Raw genomic sequence first — 24134 nt, 5'->3', positions numbered from 1 at the left:
TCTCTCCAAAAGGATGTTTGCATCCCAGAAGGGGCTACCCAAGACTTCTTCTTTGGTGTCTTGGTTTGCATGGTAAGAATTCAGGGCAAGTGATTTCCCTTAAGGAGCCCTGGTGGCGCAGTGGTTACGTGCGAGACTGCCAACCAAAAGGCTCGCATTTCGAACCCACCATGGTAGAAAGAGGTGGCAGTCTGCTTGCTAAAGATTACAGCCTTGGAAACCTTATGGGGCAATTCTACTCTGTCCTATAGGGTTACTGTGAGTCGGAATTGACTCAGTGGTAATGGGTTTTTGTTTTGGTTTGGTTTCCCTTAAACTTGTTGCTGTATTGTCACTTCAGGATACATTCCAAATACCATGGCTTAATGTTTAATAATAGCCTGCACTTACTGAGCACTTATTATGGGCCAAGCTCTGTGCTAAGCACTTTACGTGTGCTTTCTAATTTGATTCTTACAAGAGCTATGATGTAAGTGTTATTATCCCCATTTTGTAGGTGAACCAGTAACCAGTTGCCATTGGGGCAATTCTGACTCATGGCGACCCCATGTGTATCAGAGCAGAACTGTGCTCCATAGGGTTTTCAGAGGCTGATTTTTTGGATGTAGATCACTGGGCCTTTCTTCTGAGGTGCCTCTGAGTGGATTCAAACCTCCAACCTTTCAGTTAGCAGCCGCACACGGTAACCATTTGCACCAACCACCCAGGGACTCCAGTTTACAGATGAGGCCCCTGAGATTTATAAAGGTTAAGTTACCTGCCCAAGTTCACGTAACTAGTAAGGAGCAGAGTGGGGGTATGAATCAGACATTCTGTCTCCAGAGCACTGTCCATAAGTACCTGCAGAGCCCATCTTACCACCCCATCCTTACGCCTCACTTCTCTTTCTTGGGTCCTGTGATGCTTGTGCTGCTCCTTTGGCTGTTAATCACATCCCACTTCGATACATCTTCTCTGTCATTGTTTTCTTAATTAGATCTTTTATTTTAATCTGCATTTGCTTCATATCTCCCCAGCTGGACTGTAGGATTCAACAAAGCAGAGACCATGACTTAATTTCTCTATAACCTTCTCCCCGTTTGTTGATAAGGAGCCCTGGTAATGCAGTGGGTAAGCGCTTGGCTGCTAACTGAAAGGTTGGCAGTTCGAACCCACCAGCCTTTCTGCAGGAGAAAGATGTGGCAATCTGCTCCTGTAAAGATTACAGCCTAGGAAACCCTATGGGACAGCTCTACTCTGCGTTATAGGGTTGCTAGGAGTCGGAATCTACTCAATGACTGTGGGTTTGGTTTTTGATTTGGCATTTTTTAATTGATTGATTGATATTCTTCAGGATTTCCTCTGGCCTCCACCAAAATGGAATTTAGCTAAGACTTCCATAGGATGTTGAATCTTCTTTTTTTTTTTGTGATAAAAATAGGTATAACAACACATTTGCCAATTCAGCAATTATTATATGTACAATTCAGTGATATTGACTACGTTCATCACGTTGCACAACCATTACCACTATCTTTTTCCAAGTTTTTTGATACTGAATCCTTTTAAATCTCACTTAGCTTTAAAATATTTGTAACTATGAGCCTACAGAAGTCCCTGCCTTACTTAAGGTCTTGACCATCAAACAGGTTCTAACCCCAACATGGACCATTTCCTTGCCAATTAAGTAAAATCAGTGGAAACTAGAAACAATATATGTTGGTTTACAAGGCACTTCCCACCCACTTTATTTCGCTTAATTTTCATAATGACCCACTTTACAGAGGAGGAAAATGAAGTCAGAGGAGATAAGTAGCCTGTCCAAGGTCACACTGCTGTGAGAGGCAGTTCGGGGACTACAGCCCTGCAACTTTGACTCCATGTCACCCACTCCCTCTTCATCCCTGCCAGCCCAGGCTTGGGCTCCAGACTGATCACTGAGGGCCCAGCAGGGACCAGTCTGACCCCATTACCAGCACCATGCTGGCTCTGGGCTGGAAATGAATACCATTTCTGCTCTTTGCTTTCTGGGGGTCCTTTTGCAATCCCAGGTCCTCTTTGTCTGTGAAGTAGGCTCAAGGCACCAGGAGTGGAGCTAGGAGGCTCTACAAAGGCAGCCCCCTTTCCTCGAAAAGCTGTGCAGCCCCCATCCTGGTTCTCTGGAGGCAGCTCAGAGGTGGCGGTGGGGGGAAGGCGGTGCCAGGTGATGGGATAGAGCACTGCCTGGCCTGCCCATGACTCCACTGTTGAGAAGAAAACCATCTCATCTTGTGAATCATCTGCCCAAATACCTACACCAGGAGCAGAGTTCTTGTGCAGCAGAGGAAGGTACAGATGCCGTGATAGGAGTGCAGTAGGAGGAGGTTGGTTTATTTGCATATTAGATCTTGTATGTGCTGTTTCTTGGGCTGGGGGCCCAGTGTATTTCTGTGCTCACTACTGGGAGGACCTTCTTGAGTTTCCTAGGGGATATAATGTGCAGATTGGCTGGCAGGCAGCCTTGTGCAGGTTGGCCCTGCTCAGAGCCTAGGAGCCCCCAGGGGAAGCGTACTCTCTCTTCCCTCGCCCAGGGCCCCTGAGATTCACTCTCTAAGGGGACTAGTGAAGAGCCCTGTTGATCTTCTCCAAGTGCTTCCTATTCTTAGAGCCCCTGATCCCTGCCTCCACTCTTCCAGCTTTAGAATCTGGAGCTCTCAAGCACCATGAAGCTGTCTGGCTGGCCAAGGGGCTGAGCGTCTTCCCTTGGTGTAGCACCAGTAGCAGTTGCTGCTGAGTTGAATCTGAATGTGTGTCAGAGTAGAACTGCATTCCATAGGGTTTTCAGTGGCTGTGACCTTTTGGAACTAGATCACCAGGTCTTTCTTCTGAGGTGCCTCTGGGTGGATTCGAACTGAGTGGATTGGAGCTGCCAACCTTTTGGTTAGTATTTGGCACCTCCCAGTGACTCCTGTTCTCTCGGTGCATCAGACAACAAAAAAGTAAAACACTGAAAGGTTGTGTATGAAGGAAAACGAAACCTGTCATCATTCCTTTGTACTTCCCTCAGGAAATCAAAGTGAGGGCCATTCTTTCCCCAGCTTGGCAGCAGCACTCCCGGAAGGAACCAAGTTCTCTCTCTACTTCACTCATTCACTTTTCCCCTGTACAGTTATACTTCTTTGTAACCTTGTAGTCTGTGACTCATCTTGGTCATTGTTCTTCTTCACAGGATTTCCACCCATTTTGTGCTTGCTTTTCAGACCCCTCCTAGGCTATTTGAGCCATGCTATCCTTCTTTCTTGAAACTCTCCTTTCCAAAAGAAATGCTGAGCTGGATCTGCTAATTTAGAATGAAATTTTGGAAATAAAATTGCAGATTTTATTCCTGATTTGAGTGGGAGTGGGTTCCAACTCCTAGAATTTTCTTTGGAAGAAGGAGGAGACAGAGGAGGGGTGGGATTCTTTACTTGCCAAGAGTTGTGAGTGAAGATGCTCGGGGGAGGGAGGGTGGGGAGTGCTGCGTTTCCTCAGGATTCTGAGTTTTCTGTCAGTTTGTTCCCATTCTGTCTGAACTTAGGACTATCCACCTCTGTTTTCATCTACTTGGAAAGGTAACCCAACTTTTCCCGATTTTCTTCATAGTGCTGTTAGAGTTGAGAACCAGAGACCTCATCTCACAGAGAAGGAATGGAAAGCATAGTGCAGGGGGCTGAACACACACAGCTGTCCTGACTGCTGGGTCAGTGGTCCCCCTGCCCTGCCCCCTGGGCTGCTTGCCCTGGAAATGACTTATCTAGGTCTTCCCGTCTGACTCTGCAGAACAAAACATGTCTGTCCAGAGACTTAACCTCTTATTCCCACTTCCTGTACCATGTAGAGCCAGGCATGGCCCCTAGAGAGCTACTCAAACCTTTCACCCATAGTAGCCCCTGAGGGCCCTGCTCCCACTTGAGAAATTATCCTGGTAGGGCCTGGACTTGCAGGCCAGGCACAGCCCTCACACTCTAGCCATACCCTTGAGGCCAGCTGCACACCGGGCCTTCCTTTTATGGCCCCTTCATAGTGCAAGGCCCTCCTTCACCTATAGAAGCCAGAAGCTGGCTTCTCTCTGCCTGCTCTCCCTGCCTTCTCTCTGCCTGCTCTCCCTGCCCTCATTACTCCACCCCACATGCTCAAGACATCCGAATGACCCCTGTGCATGAATGGCCCTGCTATGAGTTAGTGTACTAGTGGCTTGAGTCCAGAATCACACGCCAGTTAGCCAGTCGGCTCTTTTGTGTGATTCAGAAGACTTGCTTCTGTGAATTCCTCTGGCACTCAGATGCAATGCCAGCCCACCTGGTCGGCCGACCTGTTCTGCAAGATGGGAATAAAAGTGACTTGACTGCAGAAGACACCTCCCACCACCTTGCAATACTTCAGAGCGTAAGCGACAACAGCCTGGCATTCCTACAAGCAGTGCAAGGGGACCAACTAACACCTACTGTGTGTCAGTCGGTATCCTAGGTGACATAGCAGCACCACCAACAATAACAGCTAAAATAAGGAGAAAGGTTATCTTGTGCCAGGCACTGTGCCAGGGCTTTACGTGCATTATCTCATTTCGACTTTATAACAGTTTCTGTGAGTTAAGTGTAATTATAAACTTTATTTTACAAGTAGGAAAACTGAGACTCAGTGAGGTTAAATGTCTTGCCTAAGAGCTGGTAAAGTGCAGGAAGGGCAGGATTCAGATTTGGACTCAAACTGTCGAATCAAATAATATTTCTTAACATCCCCACCAAACCAAAAACCAAACCCGTTGCCATTGAGTCGATTCTAACTCATGGCGACCCTGTAGGACAGAGTAGAACTGCCCCAAAGGGTTTCCAAGGCTGTAATCCTTAAGGAAGAAGACTGCCACATCTTTCTCTGGAGGAGCAGCTGGTGGGTTCGAACCACCAACCTTTTGGTTAGCAGCTGAGTGCTTCAACCACCTCACCACCACAGCTCCTACACAACCTTTTAGGGGGTGTTATTTTCCCCATTTTTACAGATGATACTCCAACACTATGCAGTTGAGTAACTTGCCCAAGATCACACAATCCATACATTTTAGAGTGAGATTCAAACCTGGGCTTGTCCAGCTTCAAATTCTGTGTTCTCTCCACTGTTGGTGCTACATGAGCCCCAGTGGCAGCTCTGGGTTGGGCGGGGATGGCTGGGTATGGCCTGCTCCTGCAGTGGCCAGAGGCTGCCAGCTTTTTGCAGTCACAGCACCTTCTTCCTGGCTCCCTGGGGCCCATGGGGCTGGCATCCTGGGACTATGATGAGTGCCCTAGCACCTGCTGTTGTTAGTTGCTGTTGAGTCGATTCTGACTCACGGTGACTCCATGTGTGCAGAATAGAGCTGCTCATAGGGTTTTCAAGGCTGTGACCTTTCGTAAGCAGACTGCTAGGCCTTTTTTCCGAGGTGCTTTTGGGTGGATTCAGAATGCCAAACTTTTGGCTAGTAGTCCAGTGCTTAACAGTTTGCCCCACCCAGGGTCTCCTCCCGGGCACCTAGGGCAAATGAGAGGAAACCTCATATATATAGGTGGAGTGCTCCTCAACTTTTTATAAAAACTATGAGCACTTAGGACCGGGCAGTGTTTTGTTTCGCTATGAGTCAGAACCGCCTCAACAGCACCTAACAACAACAAAAACATGAGCACTTAAAAAATACTTGTCATCGGCTGTACAAGTTAAAATTTACATACAGTAAAATTCACGCATGCTAAGTAGACAGCTTGATGAGTGTTAACAGATGTACACAGTAATGTAACTACACCACAATAAAAACATGGAGCAGTTCCATCTCACCAGAAAGGTCCCTTTGCAGTCAATTCTCTACCCCCACCCCCATCCCAAGCAATCGCTGATCTGCTTTCTGTTACTATAGTTTTGTCTTTTAAGAATGGCATGTCAACGGGATCCTACAGTATGTGGTCTTTTATGTCTGACTTCTTTCACTTAGCATAATGCTTTTGAGATTCATCCATGTTGTGTGTGTTGGTAGTTTGTTCCTTTTTATTGCTGACTTCTATCTCATGATATACACATAAGACAATTTGTTTATCCATTCAGCAGTTTATGGACATGTGGGTTGTTTCTAGGTGGGGGCTTGTCTTAGTCTTTTAGTGCCATTGTAACAGAAATGCCACAAGTGGGTGGCTTTAAAGAACAGAAATTTATCTCAGAGTTCTAGAGGCTGAAAAGTCCAAATCAGGGTCTTGTTCATGTCAGTTCCTTGCTTGTAGGTGGTCCGGGGCATTCCTCAGTTCCTTGGCTTGCGGATTATCCTCACATGGTGTCTGTCTTCTTCTATGCGTGGGTGTCTCTGTGTCTAATCCACTCTGTTTATAACTCAGAAGTGATTAGATTTAGAACCCACCCGACTCAGGTAACGAGCCCTGGTGGCGTAGTGGTTAAGAGCTTGGCTGCTAACCAAAAGGTCAGCAGTTCAAATCCACCAGCCGCTCCTTGGAAGCCCTAGGGGCAGTTCTACTCTGTCCAATAGGGTCACTATGAGTCAGAATACTCATGTATGATGTAATCAACACAACAAAGAAAACCCTATTTCCAAACAAGATTACATCCACATGTATAGAGGTTAGGATTCCAATATGTATTTTGGGGGACACTATTTAATCCGTAATGGGCTATAAATAATAAAGCTACTCTGAAGATTTGGTGCAAGTCTTTATGTGGACCTAAGTTTTCATTTCTCTTGACTAAATACCTAAGAATGGGATTGCTGCATCATTTGGTAGGTATATGTTTAGCCTCATAAGAAGCTTCCAAAGTAGTTTTGAAAGTTGTTGTGCTATTTAGCATTCTCAACAGTAATGTATGAGAGTTCCAGTTGTTCTACATTTCCACCAACACTTGGAATTGTCAGTGTATTTTATTTTAGCCATTCTAGTGGGTGTGTTGTGGCATCACTTTGTAGTTTTAATTTGCATTTACCTAACGACTAATGTGCTTACTGTTGAGGTTGTTGTTAGTTTTGACCTTACGTATAACAGAACAAAATACTGCCTGCTCCTGAACCATCTTCCTAGCTTATTAGCCATACATATATCTTCTTTGGAGCCCTGGTGGTGCGGTGGTTAAGTTTGGCTGCTAACCAGTAGGTTGGCAGTTGAGTCCACCAGCCACTCCTTGGAAACCTCATGGGGCAGTTCCACTCTGTCCTATAGGGTCACTATGAGTCAGAATCAACTCAACAGCAATGGGTTTGGATTTTATATCTTCTTTGGTGAAGTGTCTGTTCAAATTCTTTGCACATTTTTATTGGGTTCCTTGTCTTATTTTTATTGAGTTTGATGAGTAATTTTTAATCCCCAAAATGTTAACTCCCAAATACTTTTGTTGCTGGAGGCAATGCGGTATTGGGGTTGGGAGCACAGGTTTTAGTGGACCATCTGAGCATGGATTCCAGATCTATCATTAGTAGCTGTGCAACCCTGGACCAATTACTTGAACTCTTAGCCTCGATTTTCTCATCAGTAAAATGGAGGTGATTACGGAACCCATGCCACAGAGATGTTCTGAAGATTAAATGAGATAATCTTAGCACAGTACCTGGCACTATAAACATTCAGTAAATTAGCTGTTTTATTATTTATGAGAAAAACACATGACAGAAAGCTACTATTGCTAATTCAAAACCAGTTTCTAAAGAGAGGCATTTGAACAATGGTAGTAGGTGTACGTGGAATCATTCAATATGACGTTGGGCACAGAGTGACACTTGAGCAGGCTGGCAGTCACTCACCCTATGCAAGTCTGGGCTATTGTGGGACATCTGGGCTATTGTGGGGAATCTGTCCTAGAGTGTCCTCAGGCGTTACCTGAGGAGACATTTGACTGTGAATCAGCCCCAGGCCCTAGAGGGAGCTCAGAGGAAAGGGCAAGTACAAAGGAGAGGTCCCGCCACCTACAAGCCTCTGTAGGCCCATTGCCAAACGCCCCACCCTTCCTCGTCTCCCCTTTTCACACCTGCAAACCAGCAATTTTGCTCTGTAAAACCCAATAGAACTTTCAAGTGAAGCAACTCAGCTCAGCTGGGGCAGTCTTCTATTTGTTTGTTTGTTTGTTTCTTTTTTAAGGAGGGGACTAGTGAGAGGACGTGGGAAGGCTGATTAGAAAGAAATTAGTCAAATGAACAGCTGTTGCTTCTTGCTGAAAAAAAAGAAAGAAAGAAAGAAATTAGTCCACTTCAAGATCTCTGTGGCCCCATGCCAGCTGAGCAGGCTTTAAGAGTGGGTAGAGCCTGTTGCATCTTTGGGTCAGGTCCCCTGTCATTTGCTGTCATAGTGCTTTACCTCTGCAGTATTTTTTACCCTAATAAACAATACACTGGAGTTAAAATGATAATGATGGTTGTTGAATATATGTCTCCCCCACTAGACTATAACCTCCATTATGAAAGGACCTGTGTCGTCTTGTCCATTGCTAAACCCTGAGCACTTGGCACAGGGCATGGAGTACAGGAAGAATGAATGAATGAATCAATCAGTATGTCCAAGATGTGGTAAAACAAAAAGAGGGACAACCAGTTGTGGCTGAATGTGGGTGGATGGGTGGTGGGCCAGGGGAGCTCCAGAGAGGGTTTCCTGGAAGTGAGCAGGACTGAACTGTGCTTGAAGGAAGCTCTTTGTTGTTGTTCGGTGCCATCAAGTTGATTCTAACTCATAGCGACCCCATGTGACAGAGTAGAACTGCCCCATAGTGTTTTTTTGTTTGTTTGTTTGTTTTTGGCTGTAATCTTTCTAGTTTAGGTCTTTCTCCTGTGGAGCCACTGGATGGATTTGAACTGCCAACCTTTCAGCAGCTGAGCACTTAACTGTTGTGCCACCAGGACTCCTGAAAGAAGACCAGATGTTGGTTTTTCAGACTGTGTTCTCTGGATAGCTAGGCACCCATAGGTTCTTCCTAGAGTTTTGTGTAGTGTTTTGCAAATGTAGTTAAATAGATTTGTGAATTCAATAATTTATAAAAACTTAAGTTTGTGTGCTTCTAATATTGTTCTGAATCCAGTTATTTTTCTTCTTGTGTCTCCAAATTAGACACATACCCATCACCAGGTAGGGGTGCATTACTTTTTAAGTACAATCAAGGATCAAGTAAGTAAATGGTGCAGATGAGAAAATTTCTGCACATTTATTAATAATCTATCGACTCTGTGACTTCAAAATATTGGAAACTCCTTGATGTATGGGTTAGAGGATTTTGTATTGAAATTTTCAAGAGGTCATGGACAAATGATAATGGGCAACTTGACCAAGTGGCCATGTTTTTGAAATCATCTGAGCATGTGTTGATTAAACTGGAAAACGTTCTTTTCTTCTTAGCTTCCTGCTCTGCCATCACCTTGATAACAAGAGCCAGGGCCTGTTGGCCTCTGCAGTACAAGCACTGGGCTGTGCACTGGGCATGCTTGAACCTCTCTGGCCTGCACTTCCAGGCCAGATATGAGCCTGTGATAATGGGGCTTAGAGCAGGGAGGAACCCAGGGACCCTCGGAAGTCATTCACCAGAGTCAGGGCCTCCTGTGGTCTTCAGCACGGCCCTTGCCCCATCTCCTCCCTTCAGTTTAGACGAAACTATTCATTTGTAAGGCAGATTGTTGTTAGCTGCCGGCGTCCAGTCAGTCACCGACTCATGGCAACCTCATGCTCAACAGAATGAAACACTGCCCTGTCCTGCACCATCCCCACAATCGGTTGCAGATTGGATCCTTGTGATCCATAGGATTTTCATTGGCTGGTTTTCAGAAGTAGATCACTAGGCCTTTCTTCCTAGTCCATCTTAGTTCGGACACGCCACTGAAACCTGTTCAGCATCATAGCAACACGCAAGCCTCCGCTGACAAATGTGCTAACTGTGATTGAGATGCATTGGCTAGGGATCAAGCCCTAGGTTCCTGCATGGAGGGCGAGAATTCTACCACTGAACCACCACTGTCTCCTGTGTGAGAGAGTTCTGACTGAATACCCCAGGTAGTATTTCCTCTACAGTTCACTATCTGTATAACTGTGAACAAGTTACTCAGTGTAACTGTGCCTCAGTCTCTTCAGTCAAGCAGAGCTAATAAAATGACTCCCTTCTAGTGTTATGTTGCATACATAAATGGGACAATACATGTCGAAGGCTTGGCACGTGGTAGGTGCTCAGGACATTGTAGCTATTGGAATTATTATCATTTATTTCGTCAGTATATGACCCGGGTCCACAACGGTGAGGCTCTCAAGTCCAGGGACCAGATTGTCCAGCACAGTGCCCTTGAGGACCCAACCCACAGGGCATCCAGCCTCAGAACTGCTCTCTCCCAGAGACTGTGAGGGGTGGGGGAGGGGAGATGCTGTAACAGGAGAGGCTGCAGCTGACTGGAAGGCAGGCCTGGGTCCTTGGGCGACTTGTTCTAATCTTAGAAGGTATGCCTCAGCTTCCTGCTGTGGCCTGAAGGACAAATGTCCCAGACCCCAGGACACATACACTGTCACCTGACTCCTACTGGGGAAGCAGGAGTGACCCCTAATGAGGAGTACTTATGTGGGGGCTCCAGGGTGGCGTACCTCAGGACTTGTGAGGGAGTACCTTAGAGCCAATCTACCCTTCACACTCTGCTGGGCTCTCAGTGGAAGCCAAGTTTATTGGATTAACTACCATGAGCACAGCACATGATAGGGAGTTTCTGAACTTGTATTGGACAGGAACAGATTGTAAATTTGTGTTGGCTTAGGTGAGTGAGTCCATATAGATCACCTGGGCCGGCTCTGAAGAGGCACTTCCTTCACACTCTTCCCTTCTGCCCTAAAAAATAAAATAAAGCAGAGCTGTTCAGAGGCTGCCAGGCTGACAAGGTTGGATTTGATCTGCTCCTCTGTCTCTGCACACCTTTGCTGGCAACTGCCAGAAGGAAGGAGGGAAGAAAAATGCTGACAGAGTAAATCCCAGCCTGGACTGAGAGGTTGCTGGCACCCTCTTCTGCCTTTGCAGCCTTCTCTCACTCTGCCTGTCTCCAAGCTCTGCTATCACTTTGTAATGGGAGCCAAGATTCAACTCTAGGTGAGTCTCACTCTAAAATTCCCAAGTAGGGTGCTTCAGGGTCTGTCCTGGACCCTCTATTCTCTCTGTCCACCAGCCTTTCCCAGTAGTCTTTTCTTGGCTTGCCATCTCTGAGCTAACTCTCAGCGGAAGCCCTCACCTCTCTCCTCCCCTGGGCTCCCTCTGTCCCTCTCCCATCCCCCAAGTAGCCAGAGCCAGAAATCTGGGCAATATCTTGACTCCTCCAGGCACCTACCCAGTCAGTCACCAATTCTGGTCAATCCTTCCTCTTAAATTGCCTTTAAGTCTTATCTAATTACCTGTCCTGGTTCAGGCCACCGTCCTTCCTAGTCTATAGAATATTAGCTCCAATCTTATGTCTAAAGCCATATTTATCTACTAATTCCCAGGAGGAGCTCTGGTGGCATATATGCTCTTGATCGCCTTTGGTCCCAGTTTTCTGCATCTGCCTCCTTGTTCTCCGTTCTGCCATAAGCCGATGAGACCTAAGTATCATGAGTATGGGAGCCCCGTCTGCTCTGCTCACCATGTGTCCCTGGAGCCTAGCCTAGTGTTAGCATGTAGTAAAACCAGTTGCTGTGGGGTCGATTCTGATTTGTGGCAACCCCATGTGTGTCAGAGTAGAATGGTACTCCACAGTTTTCAATGACTGATTTTTTTGGAAGTAGATTGCCAGGTCTTTCTTCCGAGGTGCCTCTGGGTGGATTCCAACCTTTCAGTTAGCAGCAGAGCACCTTAACCATTTGCACCACCCAGGGAGTCCACTGACATGTAGTAGGGACTCAGTAATATCTGATGGGTGAATCAATAAGCTCTGCATCTTGATGCTATTCCTTTTCACCTCTAAATGAGGGATGTGGACACTCCCCCTTGATTCTCACCCTATCCCCTTAAAAAGCACCCACAAATAAAAGGCTGCTGCCTGAAGTACAACTTTTTCTGAAGCTTCGTGGATCACAGGAAGGGGTCACACTGACACCACACAGCACACAGCTTTAAATCAAGGAGTAGAGATTCCTGATCTTCTAAATCTTTTTGGTCACCCCATCACCAGAAATTTCTTTCCTTCTTCCACTTCACCCCAGGATGGCCAGCCGTTGCCCATTTCTCAGGGTCTGACCTCCTGACCCCTCCTGTTCTCCTCCACCCTCATTCTTCCCAAACACAGCTCCTTACCTCTTGGCAGATCCAGACCCAACAAGAAGCTCAGCCCCGTACAAGAGTCTTTTGGGCCCAGAATCCCTCTCTGTGGGAGGCAGTGTGGTTGTAAATTTGTTCATTTTTTTCCCTTCCTTAACAACAGCTATGAGCTCCCAGCTGGTCTCCCTGCCTCATGACTCACTGCCACCCCCCACCTGGCTCCCCAACCCTGCCATCTATTTCTTCCACTGCCAACAGAGGGACCTTGCAAAAATGAACCTGATCAGTTCACTCTTTCACTTAAAACCCTCTGGTGGCTTTGCATGGCCCTTGGAATAGAGTCTTGACGTAAAAGGCCCTTCACACTCTGGCCTATGGTTTCCTGTCCAGCCTCTTGCCACTGTGAGCCTGACTGCCTTGTCTTGCCTTAGGGACTTCTTGTAGTTCCCCAAGGCTCCCTCTGGCTTCACAGACTTCACACCTGTGGCTCCCTCAGCAGAAAAGTGGCCAGCTCTATTCACCCCTCGAGGTTGGCCAGGCTGGCACTTCTCCGCTCACATACTATACATTTTTCCTGTAGGATTTTATCTTACAAAATTAATAGAGAGATACTTAGGTGTGTCATGCATAAACTTGTTTAGTTTGTTGTAAGGTAGTCATGGTAAGGCATGCAAGTAAGACCTCACAACATTCATTTAGAACCAAAGAATCAGAATTAACAATTACAATTACAATGTTAGCTCAGTGGTTAGAGTCTAGCTCTTTAGACTTCAGGCTTTTACGTTTAACAAGAGGTCTCGGGAGGAAGGCTTAACCACAGCTTGAACTCGGTGGAGGTCCCTAGTAGCTAGGGTCCAAGGTCGGTGGCAGAGGACAGAATCTCAGTTCCATTTCTGCCTTCCCTCAGTGAGTGAGCAGAAATTTAGGGATTATATGTGAATTTGAAACCTTTGCTCCACACGACAAGGGCCAGTGTGCCATCAAATACCAGTACGTTATGTCTTTCCTCCAGGGTTAGAGAGTAGCCAAATGATGCATCTTCTTGTCAAGGTTAGAGATTAGGGGGTTGTTTAGATTTATGTTATGTTTTCTTGTGTCACAGCATGCTGGGTCAAAGTGAACTTACAGGTTGTTTTCGTTCTTAACATACTTCACAAGCTTCTATGTTTCTATGCCTAAATTCAAAAATTTTCTAAATCGCTTTCTCATGACTTACAGGTTACTAATGACTTACAGTTAATGTTGGAGTCTCACAAAGGTAGACATATTTCTAAATTCATATTATAAATGCTTATACATATGTATTTTAAAAGCATCATAGTGACTTAATACGTATGGGATTTGAGGTCATATAGGAACATACAGAACAATCCACCCCTTGATCTCAAATCACATTTTGGATTCCAAACTTTAGCACACAATCTTTTTAAAGCAAGTTTTAACAGAAATATCCCAATACAATTGGTATGGTAAAAAAACAAAAGCTTTCTTTTTTTTTTTTACAGAGCTTAAAATCCAATTCCCCAAATTCCAAAAGCTTAACTTATTTAACCATCCAAACAAACTTCCCTGATAATTCTTAGTCCAGTTAAACATCATTTTTATTACACTTATGGAGGTACAAGCTTTAGTAGCATGTTCTATTTATGTGCAGATGCCATAAATACTGTGTTTAAGTTAGTCATTACTTTTGGAAATTTGTTCTTCTGTTCTTTATTTACCTTTTGGATCATGGATTGTATGTGCTTCATTTCCTGCTTCAAATGGTTGCTCACCTGGTCATATTTATCCGGGGTTGATTTTACATCAATCAGAGAAACATTTGGTTTAGGTTTGGTTAGATGATAAATTTCGTTAATAATTTTTATTATTCTTTTTCCTGTATGGACTGGGAATAGTATGTTTTTTCTCCAGTAGTAATATTCAGAGTATTAATTAATTTAATGCAAAGTTGAAGGGAAAATTCTGCATTATTGCCTTCTGTCAGTAAGTTAGATTTATCAGCATTTTGGAGCATGCTATAAAAGTCCAGTTTCCCAAACTATAGACTACTGTTTGTTAAGCATTCTGCCCATAGTCATAGGAACTTGAACACCTGGAATGTTAATGTTGTTAGGAGTTATCCAGGTATCATCATTGCATTCTAATAATTGATCAGGTGGGACATATGTTTGCATACTGGGTTGGAGCAAAGGCTGGTGGATGTTAATGACCTCATTTTACAAATCAAGAAACTGAGGTTCAGAGAATTCCACACCCAGTATATGTCAGAGGCAAGACTGAATCCCAGATCTGACTCTGAATTTGTTGCTGTTTCCACTTACATCGTATTGTCTCTATGCACTCCCAACCCCACCAGAGACTCAAAGTAATTCTTTCCTTATACAACAGTTAACAGGTTTTATAGAGAAATTTCATATACATTCTCTCCCAAATTATATTGATAAGGTCGTATCGCTACTGACATTCAGAATGAACATCTCCCTCCCATCTCTCTGTTGTCCGCTGTTGCTACCTGGGAATTCTCCCGGACGCTGACCCTGTCTATGCCACCACCACTACCCCTGCTGACCTCCACCTGGAGGACCCTCAGGGGCACCTGAGGCTTTGGGCTGCACTGATTTTCAGGACCACTGAAGCAGTCAGGACTATGTTCCACTGTCTGTGGGCTCTTAAGCCCTGTCAGAGCCACTGGCCTGCAGCATCAAGTCCTGAGGGAAATGGGAAATCCTTGGAGATCCCAAAGAGGGACACACGGCCCAGGTCAGTGTGTGAGTGGAGTACCTTAACTGAGCTTTTCCCTGGGAAAGAATCCCAGAGGCCAAGGACTGCCATTTTCAGATCCTGAAAGTTTACAAGTGGGTAGGTAGTGAATATTTGGGGCTTTTTTTGGCCTTGTGTGAAATATTTGATCATTGTTCACATATACTCATTTTTATTCCTTTACCTTAAGGAGCGCTGGTGGTGCAAATGGTTAAGCATTGGACTGCAAACTGAAAGGCTGGTGGTTTGAACTCACCCAGTAGCTCCCTGGGAGAAAGACCTGGTGATCTGCTTCCATGAAGATTACAGCCAAGAAAACCCTAGAGGACAGTTCCACTCTGTCACATGGGGTTGCTATGAGTCAAAATCGACTCAATGGCACCTAACAACAACATTCCTTTGCCTTATCTATTTTTTGTTGTTCTTCCCTTCCCCACATTCCTACCCCTCACCACCACCACCACCAAAAAAAACAAAAAACAAAAACTGTTCACTCCTGGAGAACCATTATTGTTATCCCAATGTGTTCTGTCTGTAGATGCTCAAGAAGTGTTTGGTGAATAAATGACCCCAACAGCATGGATGGTGGAAAAGACGTTTTTCCTTCTAGTGGATTTCAGAATTTCTTACCCTTTAATACCTAAGCCAAAGAAATCTGACCCTAACCTATCCCATCTGCAATCTGGCCAGAATGTCTTTGAGGTTTCCCGTTGGGTTAACAGGAGCACCTTTGTAAATGAAAACCAGCTCGGTGTCAATAAGGAGACACCCCAGAGTTCAGTCTTTGGGCCTCTTCTCTTCCCTATTCTGTACTTCCTCTGACTTTATCCAGTCCCCTAACTTCAAATACCATTTCTAAGTAGTGACTTTCAAAGTTTTGTTTCCAGCCTGTACCTGTCCTCTGAACTCCAGACTTGAGTGTGTATTCAACTTTCTTTACTATATCTCCACTTGAATGTCTCATAGACATTTCAAGCTTTCATGACCAAGAAAGAACTATTCATTCCCCAATTACCCACACCAGATCTCTCTCCCCAACAAGCCTTCCCCAAACCAAGAAAAAGTACTCATATATACAATTGTCCAAGTAAAAAATTCAGGAGTCATACTTGAGTCCCCTTTCTTTTTGGGTACTGCATGTAATGCCTATCAATCCTACCTCCAAGTCCTCCTCCTTCCCACCATCTCCCTGCCACAACCTGGTCCACTCCACCATTATCCCTCAGCTAGACCACTGCTGGAAACTTCCCACTGGTCTTTCTGCTTCCCTTCTTGTCCCTCTTCCACAGAACAGCTTCTTGATGTGTGCTAACTCAGATCGCATCTCTCCTTACTTAAATCCCTCCAAATGGCACCCTGTTCACTCAGAATAAATGCTTGTCATGGTCCACGAGGCCCTACGAGCTTGGCCCCAGACTACCTGTTTCTGTTCATCTTCCCTCCTCTCTCCTGTATACAGTGTGCCCCTGCCACACTTCTCTGCTCTGTCTTCAACCTTTGGTCCTGTCTCTGCCTTCTGCTCGCAGCTCTTTTCCTCCCGTCTTTTCCCCAGAGGGGATTCAACGCAGGCAACCCCTCCTCAAATATGTCTTCCCACACCACACAGATAAAGTACCCTGTTTTATCTTTTTCATAACACTTAACAAATATCTTGTTTGTGTATGTTTATTGTCTGCTCCCCTTGCTGGAATAGCTACTCCTTAAGGACAAGGACTTGGCTTGTTCACTGTTATAGCCTCAGGGCCTAAAATGGTAAATGTGAGAGACTGAATAACATAACTCTCCCAGTAAAGGTGCAAGGAGAGTTAGTATAGCATATTGGTTTGGAAAGAGCTAGAGCTTTGGAATCCAGAAAATTCTGTGGCTGGCACTTACTAACTTGAATGGCAAGTTACGTAACAACTGTGGGGTCCAGTTTCCTCATCTAGAGGTATTGTAAGATTTACAGAAAACCTATCACCTGCTCTAAGAACAATGCCTCCCACACAGTAGGTGCTCTAGGTAGGTGATATATTCATTTCCTAGGGCTGCCATAACAAAGTGCCACAAGCTGGATGGCTTAAAATGACAGAAATTTATTCTCTCACGGTTCTGGGGTCAAGAAATCTGAAACTAAGGTGTCAGCAGGGACGTGCTCTCTCTGAAGGCTCTAGGGAAAATCCTCCCTTGCCTCTTTCAGCTCCTGGTGGCTACTGGTAATATTTAGCAATCCTTGGCTGATAAATGCATCACTCCAATCTCTGCCTCTGTCTTCACATGGCCCCCTTCTCTCTGTGTCTCTTCTCTTTTTATAGGGACACCAGTCATATTAGCTTAGCTAGGACCCACCATAGTTACGTATGACCTCATGTTAACCTAACTAATAGCAACTTCAAAGAGCCTATGTCCAAACAAGTTCACAATCACAAGTACTAGGGGTTAGGATTTCAATATATCTTTTTTGGGGGCGCAGTTAAACCCATAATAGGTAGGTAGGTAAGTAGGTAGATAGATTGATCAATCAGTCGAATGGATCTACCTGGTCTGTGCTCTTTCCATCTTATCATCATTTCCGTCTTGCATGCTTACCTTATCCCTGACTCTTTAATCCATCCCAGTAATGCTTAAATGCTGGTATGAACTGAAGAGTCAGGGATAAGGTAAGTGTGTAAAGAAAGACTCTGGAATCTTCACAGCATCAGAGAGAGACCCCGTATTGATCCTTTTGATTAGTGTCAAAGCATGATGATATTTGAGGGGGGTGAGTACCTTATATAACTGTGTTACGATCCACTGCAGCTCTGTTGAGCAAAGAAGCAAGCAAACCTTATTTACCTTTGAGGCTGTGAATTCTCTAGCCTGTTTCTGGTAAGCAGAACCAGTTGCTGTCAAGTCAACTCCAAATCATGGCAACCTCATGTGAGTTGCAATAAAACTGCTCCATAGGGTTTTCAGTGGCTGATTTTTTGGAAGTAGATCACCAGGGCTTTCTTCTGAGGCACCTCTGGATGGACTCAAACCTCCAACCTTTCAGTTAGCAGACGAGCATATTAACCGTTTCATCACCCAGGAACTCCTTGGTAAGCAGAGGACATTCCTTTTAACCCAGAACAAGGGTTCCTCAGCCCCCAGGCAGAGCCCTCTCATTGCTCCTTCCAAGCTGTAGACCAGGAGGCCTCCCTGGTGCCTTGTTTCCCTAAACCATGGCCCAGAGGCTGTTAGACACTTAGTCCTTGGACCAAGGAGCAGGATGGTGAAATAGAGGCAGAGCTAAGGAGGTAGGGAGAGCCCAATTCTGGCCTCTCCACAAAGGTTCCACTATGCGGATGCTAGGCAGCATCCAAAAATATATTTCCTCTACATTGCAACTGTGTGGGGGAAGTTCCATGCCATCCAGACACAGGGGCTCTTCAGTTCCCAGAAGAAAGTCCCATAGAAATGGAAAGTAAATACCAGAGGTGATATTCTTCTGGCCTCGGCAAAGTCAGACAGGAACCATGAGTGGTTTTCAAAGCTGGCTGGCAGAGCCAGGCTGGGGCAGGGAGGGCTTGGTAAGCAAGATCTGGGCCCAGGAAGATGGAGAGGAGATCTGCAATCTAATCTGTAAAGAGAAGTGTGAACTAAGCAGGAGCCAGAGAGAGATGAGTCTAGAAACCAGAATGAAGACCAGGAGATTGGACCAGGAAGAAAGCCAAGCTGAGGTCAAAGCAGTGACCGGGACCCAGAACATGGGTACAGGCAGGGGAGGGCCCTGTAACTGGGTGTGGTCTGAAGGGATGAGTTGAGGGTATCAGTGAGCTCTGGGAGCAGGTGCCCACACCCCGACACTGGCAGACTGTTGGATGAGGAGGGAAGAAACCACCCTTAGATGAGTGCCTTCTACATGGCAGGCTCTGGGCTAAGTACCTGTGGACAGCTGACGAAGAAAGAGAGAACACTTAGTTCCAGGAAGACTGAGGGGTCCCAGGAAAGTTTGGGAGTAGCTGGGGACACTGAAGTCCTCAGAATTAAGAACATAGTCAAGGAGGGACATGACCTTACCATGGCAGCCTCAGGGCCAAGAGAGAGCCACTGAGGAAGGGCTCCATGTGTCTCAGTGGCCTGGGGCTGAAGTGACACTGTGTTGAACCCACTGGAGGAGGTCAGTAGTTGTACCTGCTAGTACAGAATTGTAAAGCAGAAATTGAGGCAAAGCCTCAAACAGGCTGAACCCCTGGCTCCTATTCTTTACCTTGACCATGCTTCTTGCATTGTACCTGTGCAACCCAGTAGCTACTGTTTTCAATATTTACGTAGCACTTTATAACTTTCAAAAACACTTGTAAAAGTTATGCTGTTTGGTTGATGTCCACTGCTGGATTATCAGGAGTTGGAAACAAGGGTTTTGCAGATTATCCCCTGTTCTGCTGCTGTGTGACTCTGGCTAAGCCACCTGCCTTCTCTGGGCTTCTATGTGCCCAGCTGGTAGAAGGCAATAACCACAGCCAGTCCTCCACAACACAGGATGAGAAGCATCTGGAGAGGGGCTAGTGGTGAGTGGGTTTGACAGACTTCAATAAACCCTGGAGTCCTTAGACATTCTAAAGAAAACCCATTCACTGGGCTCCAGGAAAGCAAACTCAGGCATATTATAATCTTTCCTTCAATCCAGCTTTTAAGCCCTAAATGCTACCAGAAGCCTTACAGTTTTCTCTCTTCTGAGCCTCTTGCCAAGCCTAGTTTCGAGACAAGGAAGTAAGGGAGGGTTTTGATTCCTGTACAGCTCTATTTTTAACTGGAATGTATCTCTCTGCACCACCAGTGATTGGTGCTTTTGAAGCCAAAGTAAAGTGCACTGTTAGCAGGACCCAAGAAATAAATAGCAATGGACAGAGAGACAGAGCTGTTATGTGGGCAGGGAGTTAGACAGACGGACAAATCCATCAGCCCAGTGTCTAAAGTTTCCCCATTGTTCTAGAAGGACAAGGTGTTTGTCCCTGACCACTCCTAACATGGCAAGTGTGAAGGTCAAACAGGTATGAGCTTGGGAGTTCTGCCAGGGGTCAGAGGCTGCGCTAATCAGGGTGGGGCATCTGACTCTCTGGATTTCCTCCAGCGTTGTGGGGCAATCTGGCATCTTGAGTAGAGGCTAATCCTTTTTCATCTTTATGTGAAGTCAACATTTGGTGGTTAGGCTAGGAAAGGGGATGAAGTTGAAGTATATAGCTGGAAACAGTAAAGAGGGACCCGTTTTTTCCTTCAGAACAGCCCATTCCCAGATCCCATTTGTAGTCCATGGCCCCATCAGTTCTTCCTCTTTAAAGAAAGCCTTCTTCATGAAGCTTTGCCTCCGTTAATTAACTTCATGGGCAGGGGCCAGGGGTGTCTGCCTCTTGCCTGCTCCAAGAGGGACCAATGACATTCACTTTGGAGGGAGCACAAGAATAAGAAAGCTTGGAGATGCTTTTAGCACAACAAAGAGGGCTTAGGAAGTGTGTGTGTGTGTGTGTGTGTGTGTGTGTGTGTATGTGTGTGTGAGAGGGGGGGGGGGAGAGAGAGAGAGAGAGGGAGATGTGTAGGCATCCAAGCTTGCTGCTGGTGGGGAGCATGCCCTGTCTTTCTAGCCAAGAGCCCCATGGAAAGGCAGAGATGGACTTTCTCTCAGGCAAACTGCTGCCCACATCCTCCCGCTTTCCGAGAAGTCATGAGAAGGGAAAGTGGTAGAGGGATGTTGCAGTCTCTAAGAAATGCCCTCATATGGTGGCAAAAAGCAAACGTCAGATATCTCTGGGACTGGACATTAAAAAAACAAAAAGCCAGTATTAAAACCAGGTGGTTATGTAGGCCACTGAGTGTAACAAGGCAGAAGTGAGGAGGCTGTGTCCAGCACTCACTGACCCATCCTCCTGCCTTGGTGACAAACCCATGTGGGAGTGAACAGTCTGTTCCTGGAGCCTGGAAGCTCCTTGAGGGAGGGACGTCTCCTCTCCACTGCTGGCCACAGTGAGCTGATTGGCTGAATTGGAGGCAGAGCAGGGGCATAGACATTAGCTTGGATGAACTTAACAGTTATTCTTTCAGCGAAAAGGACTAGAAGGGGAAAGTGGGCAATCTTCAATGCAGACTCTATGGAGATAGGCGAATAATTAACCTAAGTTGTCAGAAGTGCTCTTTGAAGGGCTCCACTGCTAGTAACAATAACAACGCTTATAAAACACTTATAACGTGTCAGACCTTCCCAGCACTTTACAGTAAATCATTTAATCCATAGAACAACCTTTTGAGTGATGTGCTACTATTATCCCTGTCAAGACACAGAAAGGTTAAGCAATTTGCCTAAGGTTACCAAACACCAGCGAGACGGAGCAAGTTAGTGGTTGAATCCAGGCAGTCTGGCTCTTATCCACTGTACTACCTGCCCCTCATGTTATTTATTTCTTCATTCGACAAACATTTACTGAACACACCTTCTCCAAGCACTCAGTTAAGTAGAGCAGATAAGATACAGACTTAGATGATAAAAGTTCAATAAAGGACATTTGCTCATCTCGCCTTATGCAATTAAAAGCCCTCTCCAAACACATTTTACCATCCCCATTTTTCAAAGCCTCATCTGAACAGAAGATAGAGATTCCTACACTGTCTGAAAGACACTCCTTTTCAGGTGGGGTCCTTGAGGACTGAGGGACCCCAGGCTTGTACTGCCTCCAAGGTCCCTGGCACACTTCCCGAACAGGACCAAGTTTCATTCCTCTGCAGATCCCCAACGCCATGCCCAGGGCCAGGCACACTGTAAATATTCACTAAGTGGGATTGACTGAGTGGTTTTTAATAACCCTTTAATGCAGGAGCCAGTTGCAAAATGCTGTTGAAATTCTGCATTGTCACATCATTCCCGTTTGTGGCGACACAAATGCCTTGCGCAGAGCCCGGTACCCAACACTTACAAGACCCAGAGGACATGTTTGCTGATTAACTTTGCTTCTCCTCCTTGCTTTGCCAGGGAAGACCAGCAGAGACCAATGCCAATGTGGACAACTCCGCGTCCCTTTCGGTGGCCCAGCTGGCCGGGCGGTTTAGGGAGCAGGCAGCTGCAGCCAAGGAGGTGAGTCAGGGGGCCTCGGAGTCCCTCTTCTGGAGGGGGGCTGGAGGAAGGGGAAGTCTGGGTCAGGCCCAGGAAGAGGGAGGAGGAGGCTTGGTAATTGCCAAATTAGGAAGAGAAGCCAGAGAGGGGTCTCTTTGAATGCAAGGAATGTCACCACTGCCTCTGTGCCTGGTGCAGAAGCTTTCCACCAGAGTGAGGCGCATGCTCTGGCGAGGAGAGCTGAAAGATGGGGACGAAAGTGACAAGCCCTGCCTGCTAGAGATGGGAATCTGGATTCTTTTTTTTTTTAAGTATAAATATATGTATATATATATATACCAAAAACCCGTTGCCATCAAGTCAATTCTGATATAAAACATGGAGCTCTGGTGGTGCAGTGGTTGAGAGCTATGGCTGCTAACCAAAAGGTCAGTGGTTCGAATTCACCAGCTGTTCCTTGGAAACCTTATGAGGCAGTTCTGCTCTGTCCTGTCAGGTCACTATGAGTTGGAATCGACTCAACGGCAACAGGTTTGGTTTTTTGGTTTTATATAAAACACAACATTTGCCAATTCAACGTTTTATCCACATGTACAATTTGGTGATATCAATGACATTATGGATCATTTTAAGACAAAAGTCTGCTTCATTTTCATCTTGATCGTCCACTGTTACAGTCTTAAATCTCACACAGCTGTGCCAGGCCTGGGTTGGTTCTAAGTGAAGAGGTTCCCCACAAACAGAACTCAAATTCTTAAGAAGTCCAGACTTACTGGATCGATTGAGACTAGAGGACTCCCCGAGACTGTTGCCCTGAGATGCTCTTTAAACCTTGAACTGAAAGTATCCCCTGAGGTCACCCATTAGCTAAATAACAGACAGGCTCGTAAAATAAAGAATATCATCTGTGAGCACTGTGCTCCTTTGAAAAATCATTTGTAAGAGACTAAATAGTCAACAGTTACTCTAAAGCAAAGATGAGAAGGTAAGGGGGCAGGGAAACTATAGTACTGGAAATGGAACATTCAGAATGAAATTAATGAGAATATTGACACATTGTGAAAAATGTAACCAATATCACTGAACAATTTGTGTAGAATTTGTTAAATGGGAGCCTAATTTGCTGTGCAAACTTTCACCAGACATGCAATGAAATATTATTTAATAATAAGAATTCCCCTTGCCCTGCTTCTGCCTCCCAAACTAAGAATCAGGAGCAGGGCAAGGCTGGGGCAGATTCCGAATAGAGACTTGAGAAAGAAGAGGGGACTGGAAGGGAAGCACAATCAGACAGCAGCTAGGGGTCAGGAAGGAAAGGCATCCAGAGACCAATGGAGTCTCGAGGAATCCTGCTGGAGGGGAAAGAAAGTGCGAAAAGGAAGGTGTGTCTAAACTTTGGGGAGACTTGGGCTAGGTTTTCCCTAGTTACGTAGTATGAGGAGCTCATTAGAAGTGAGATGAGGGCAGGGCGCTCAGAGGTGGGGAAGGTTTATACGGCCCCTCAGGGCAAAGGAGAACACAGTTGGCATGCTCATGCTTTTGTTTTTGCATCTGAAAAATCAGATCTATAATTTCTAGACATTATAGGAATGTCATAAAAGATGAGGAAGATGGTATTGATCTAAGTTTTTAAAGGCACTACTTGAAAGCTAGATATGCATGACATTGTGAGATTGTGTTGCCCGTCAGAGGGTCTCAAATTAAAGGGGACGCGCTAGCAGGAAAGGGAGAGGAGAGGCTGAAGAAGGTTAAAATGGGTAGATGGTTAAATAAACTTAGTTTATATAACAGTCAATGAGCAGTCCCAACGACATGCAACCCTTCATCCTTTCTTTCTCCTCCAGACCTCCCTAAACATTCCTAAAACCAGCTTCCACTTCCTTCCTCTTCCTCCCTGTGCCTGACTAGCTCTCTCTCTCTTTCCATGTGTCTGTCTGTCGCCCAACCTCTAGACACCAGCCAGTAAACCAACAAGAAGGAAACCGCCCTGCTCTCTTCCCCTGTTCCCCCACAAGGTAGAGCTGGGCCAGAATGGTGAGGAGGTAAGTGCTGTGCCGGGCTCACAGGATGCTGGCTGTGGGCTTTCTTTCTCCCTCTTTTGGAAAAAGCACAAGATTCACACCTTAGGAGCTCAAAG

General features: G+C 45.7%; 1 protein-coding gene across 1 annotated transcript in view; it reads left to right on the top strand.

Moving 5' to 3' along the window:
• Positions 1-24134, top strand: part of RCSD1 (RCSD domain containing 1) — an 80214-nt gene that overhangs the window by 35491 nt on the left and 20589 nt on the right. The window contains exons 3-4 of the mRNA XM_023738482.1: positions 21917-22018; positions 23950-24039. Of these exons, the coding sequence (XP_023594250.1) occupies positions 21917-22018; positions 23950-24039 (192 nt within the window). The remainder of the gene's footprint in view (positions 1-21916; positions 22019-23949; positions 24040-24134) is intronic.

Source organism: Trichechus manatus, unplaced genomic scaffold (genome assembly GCF_000243295.1).
Source record: "Trichechus manatus latirostris isolate Lorelei unplaced genomic scaffold, TriManLat1.0 scaffold00117, whole genome shotgun sequence".
NCBI lineage: Eukaryota > Metazoa > Chordata > Mammalia > Sirenia > Trichechidae > Trichechus > Trichechus manatus.
The sequence above is the reverse complement of the archived record's forward strand: the minus strand, read 5'-3'. Positions and strand labels throughout refer to the sequence as shown.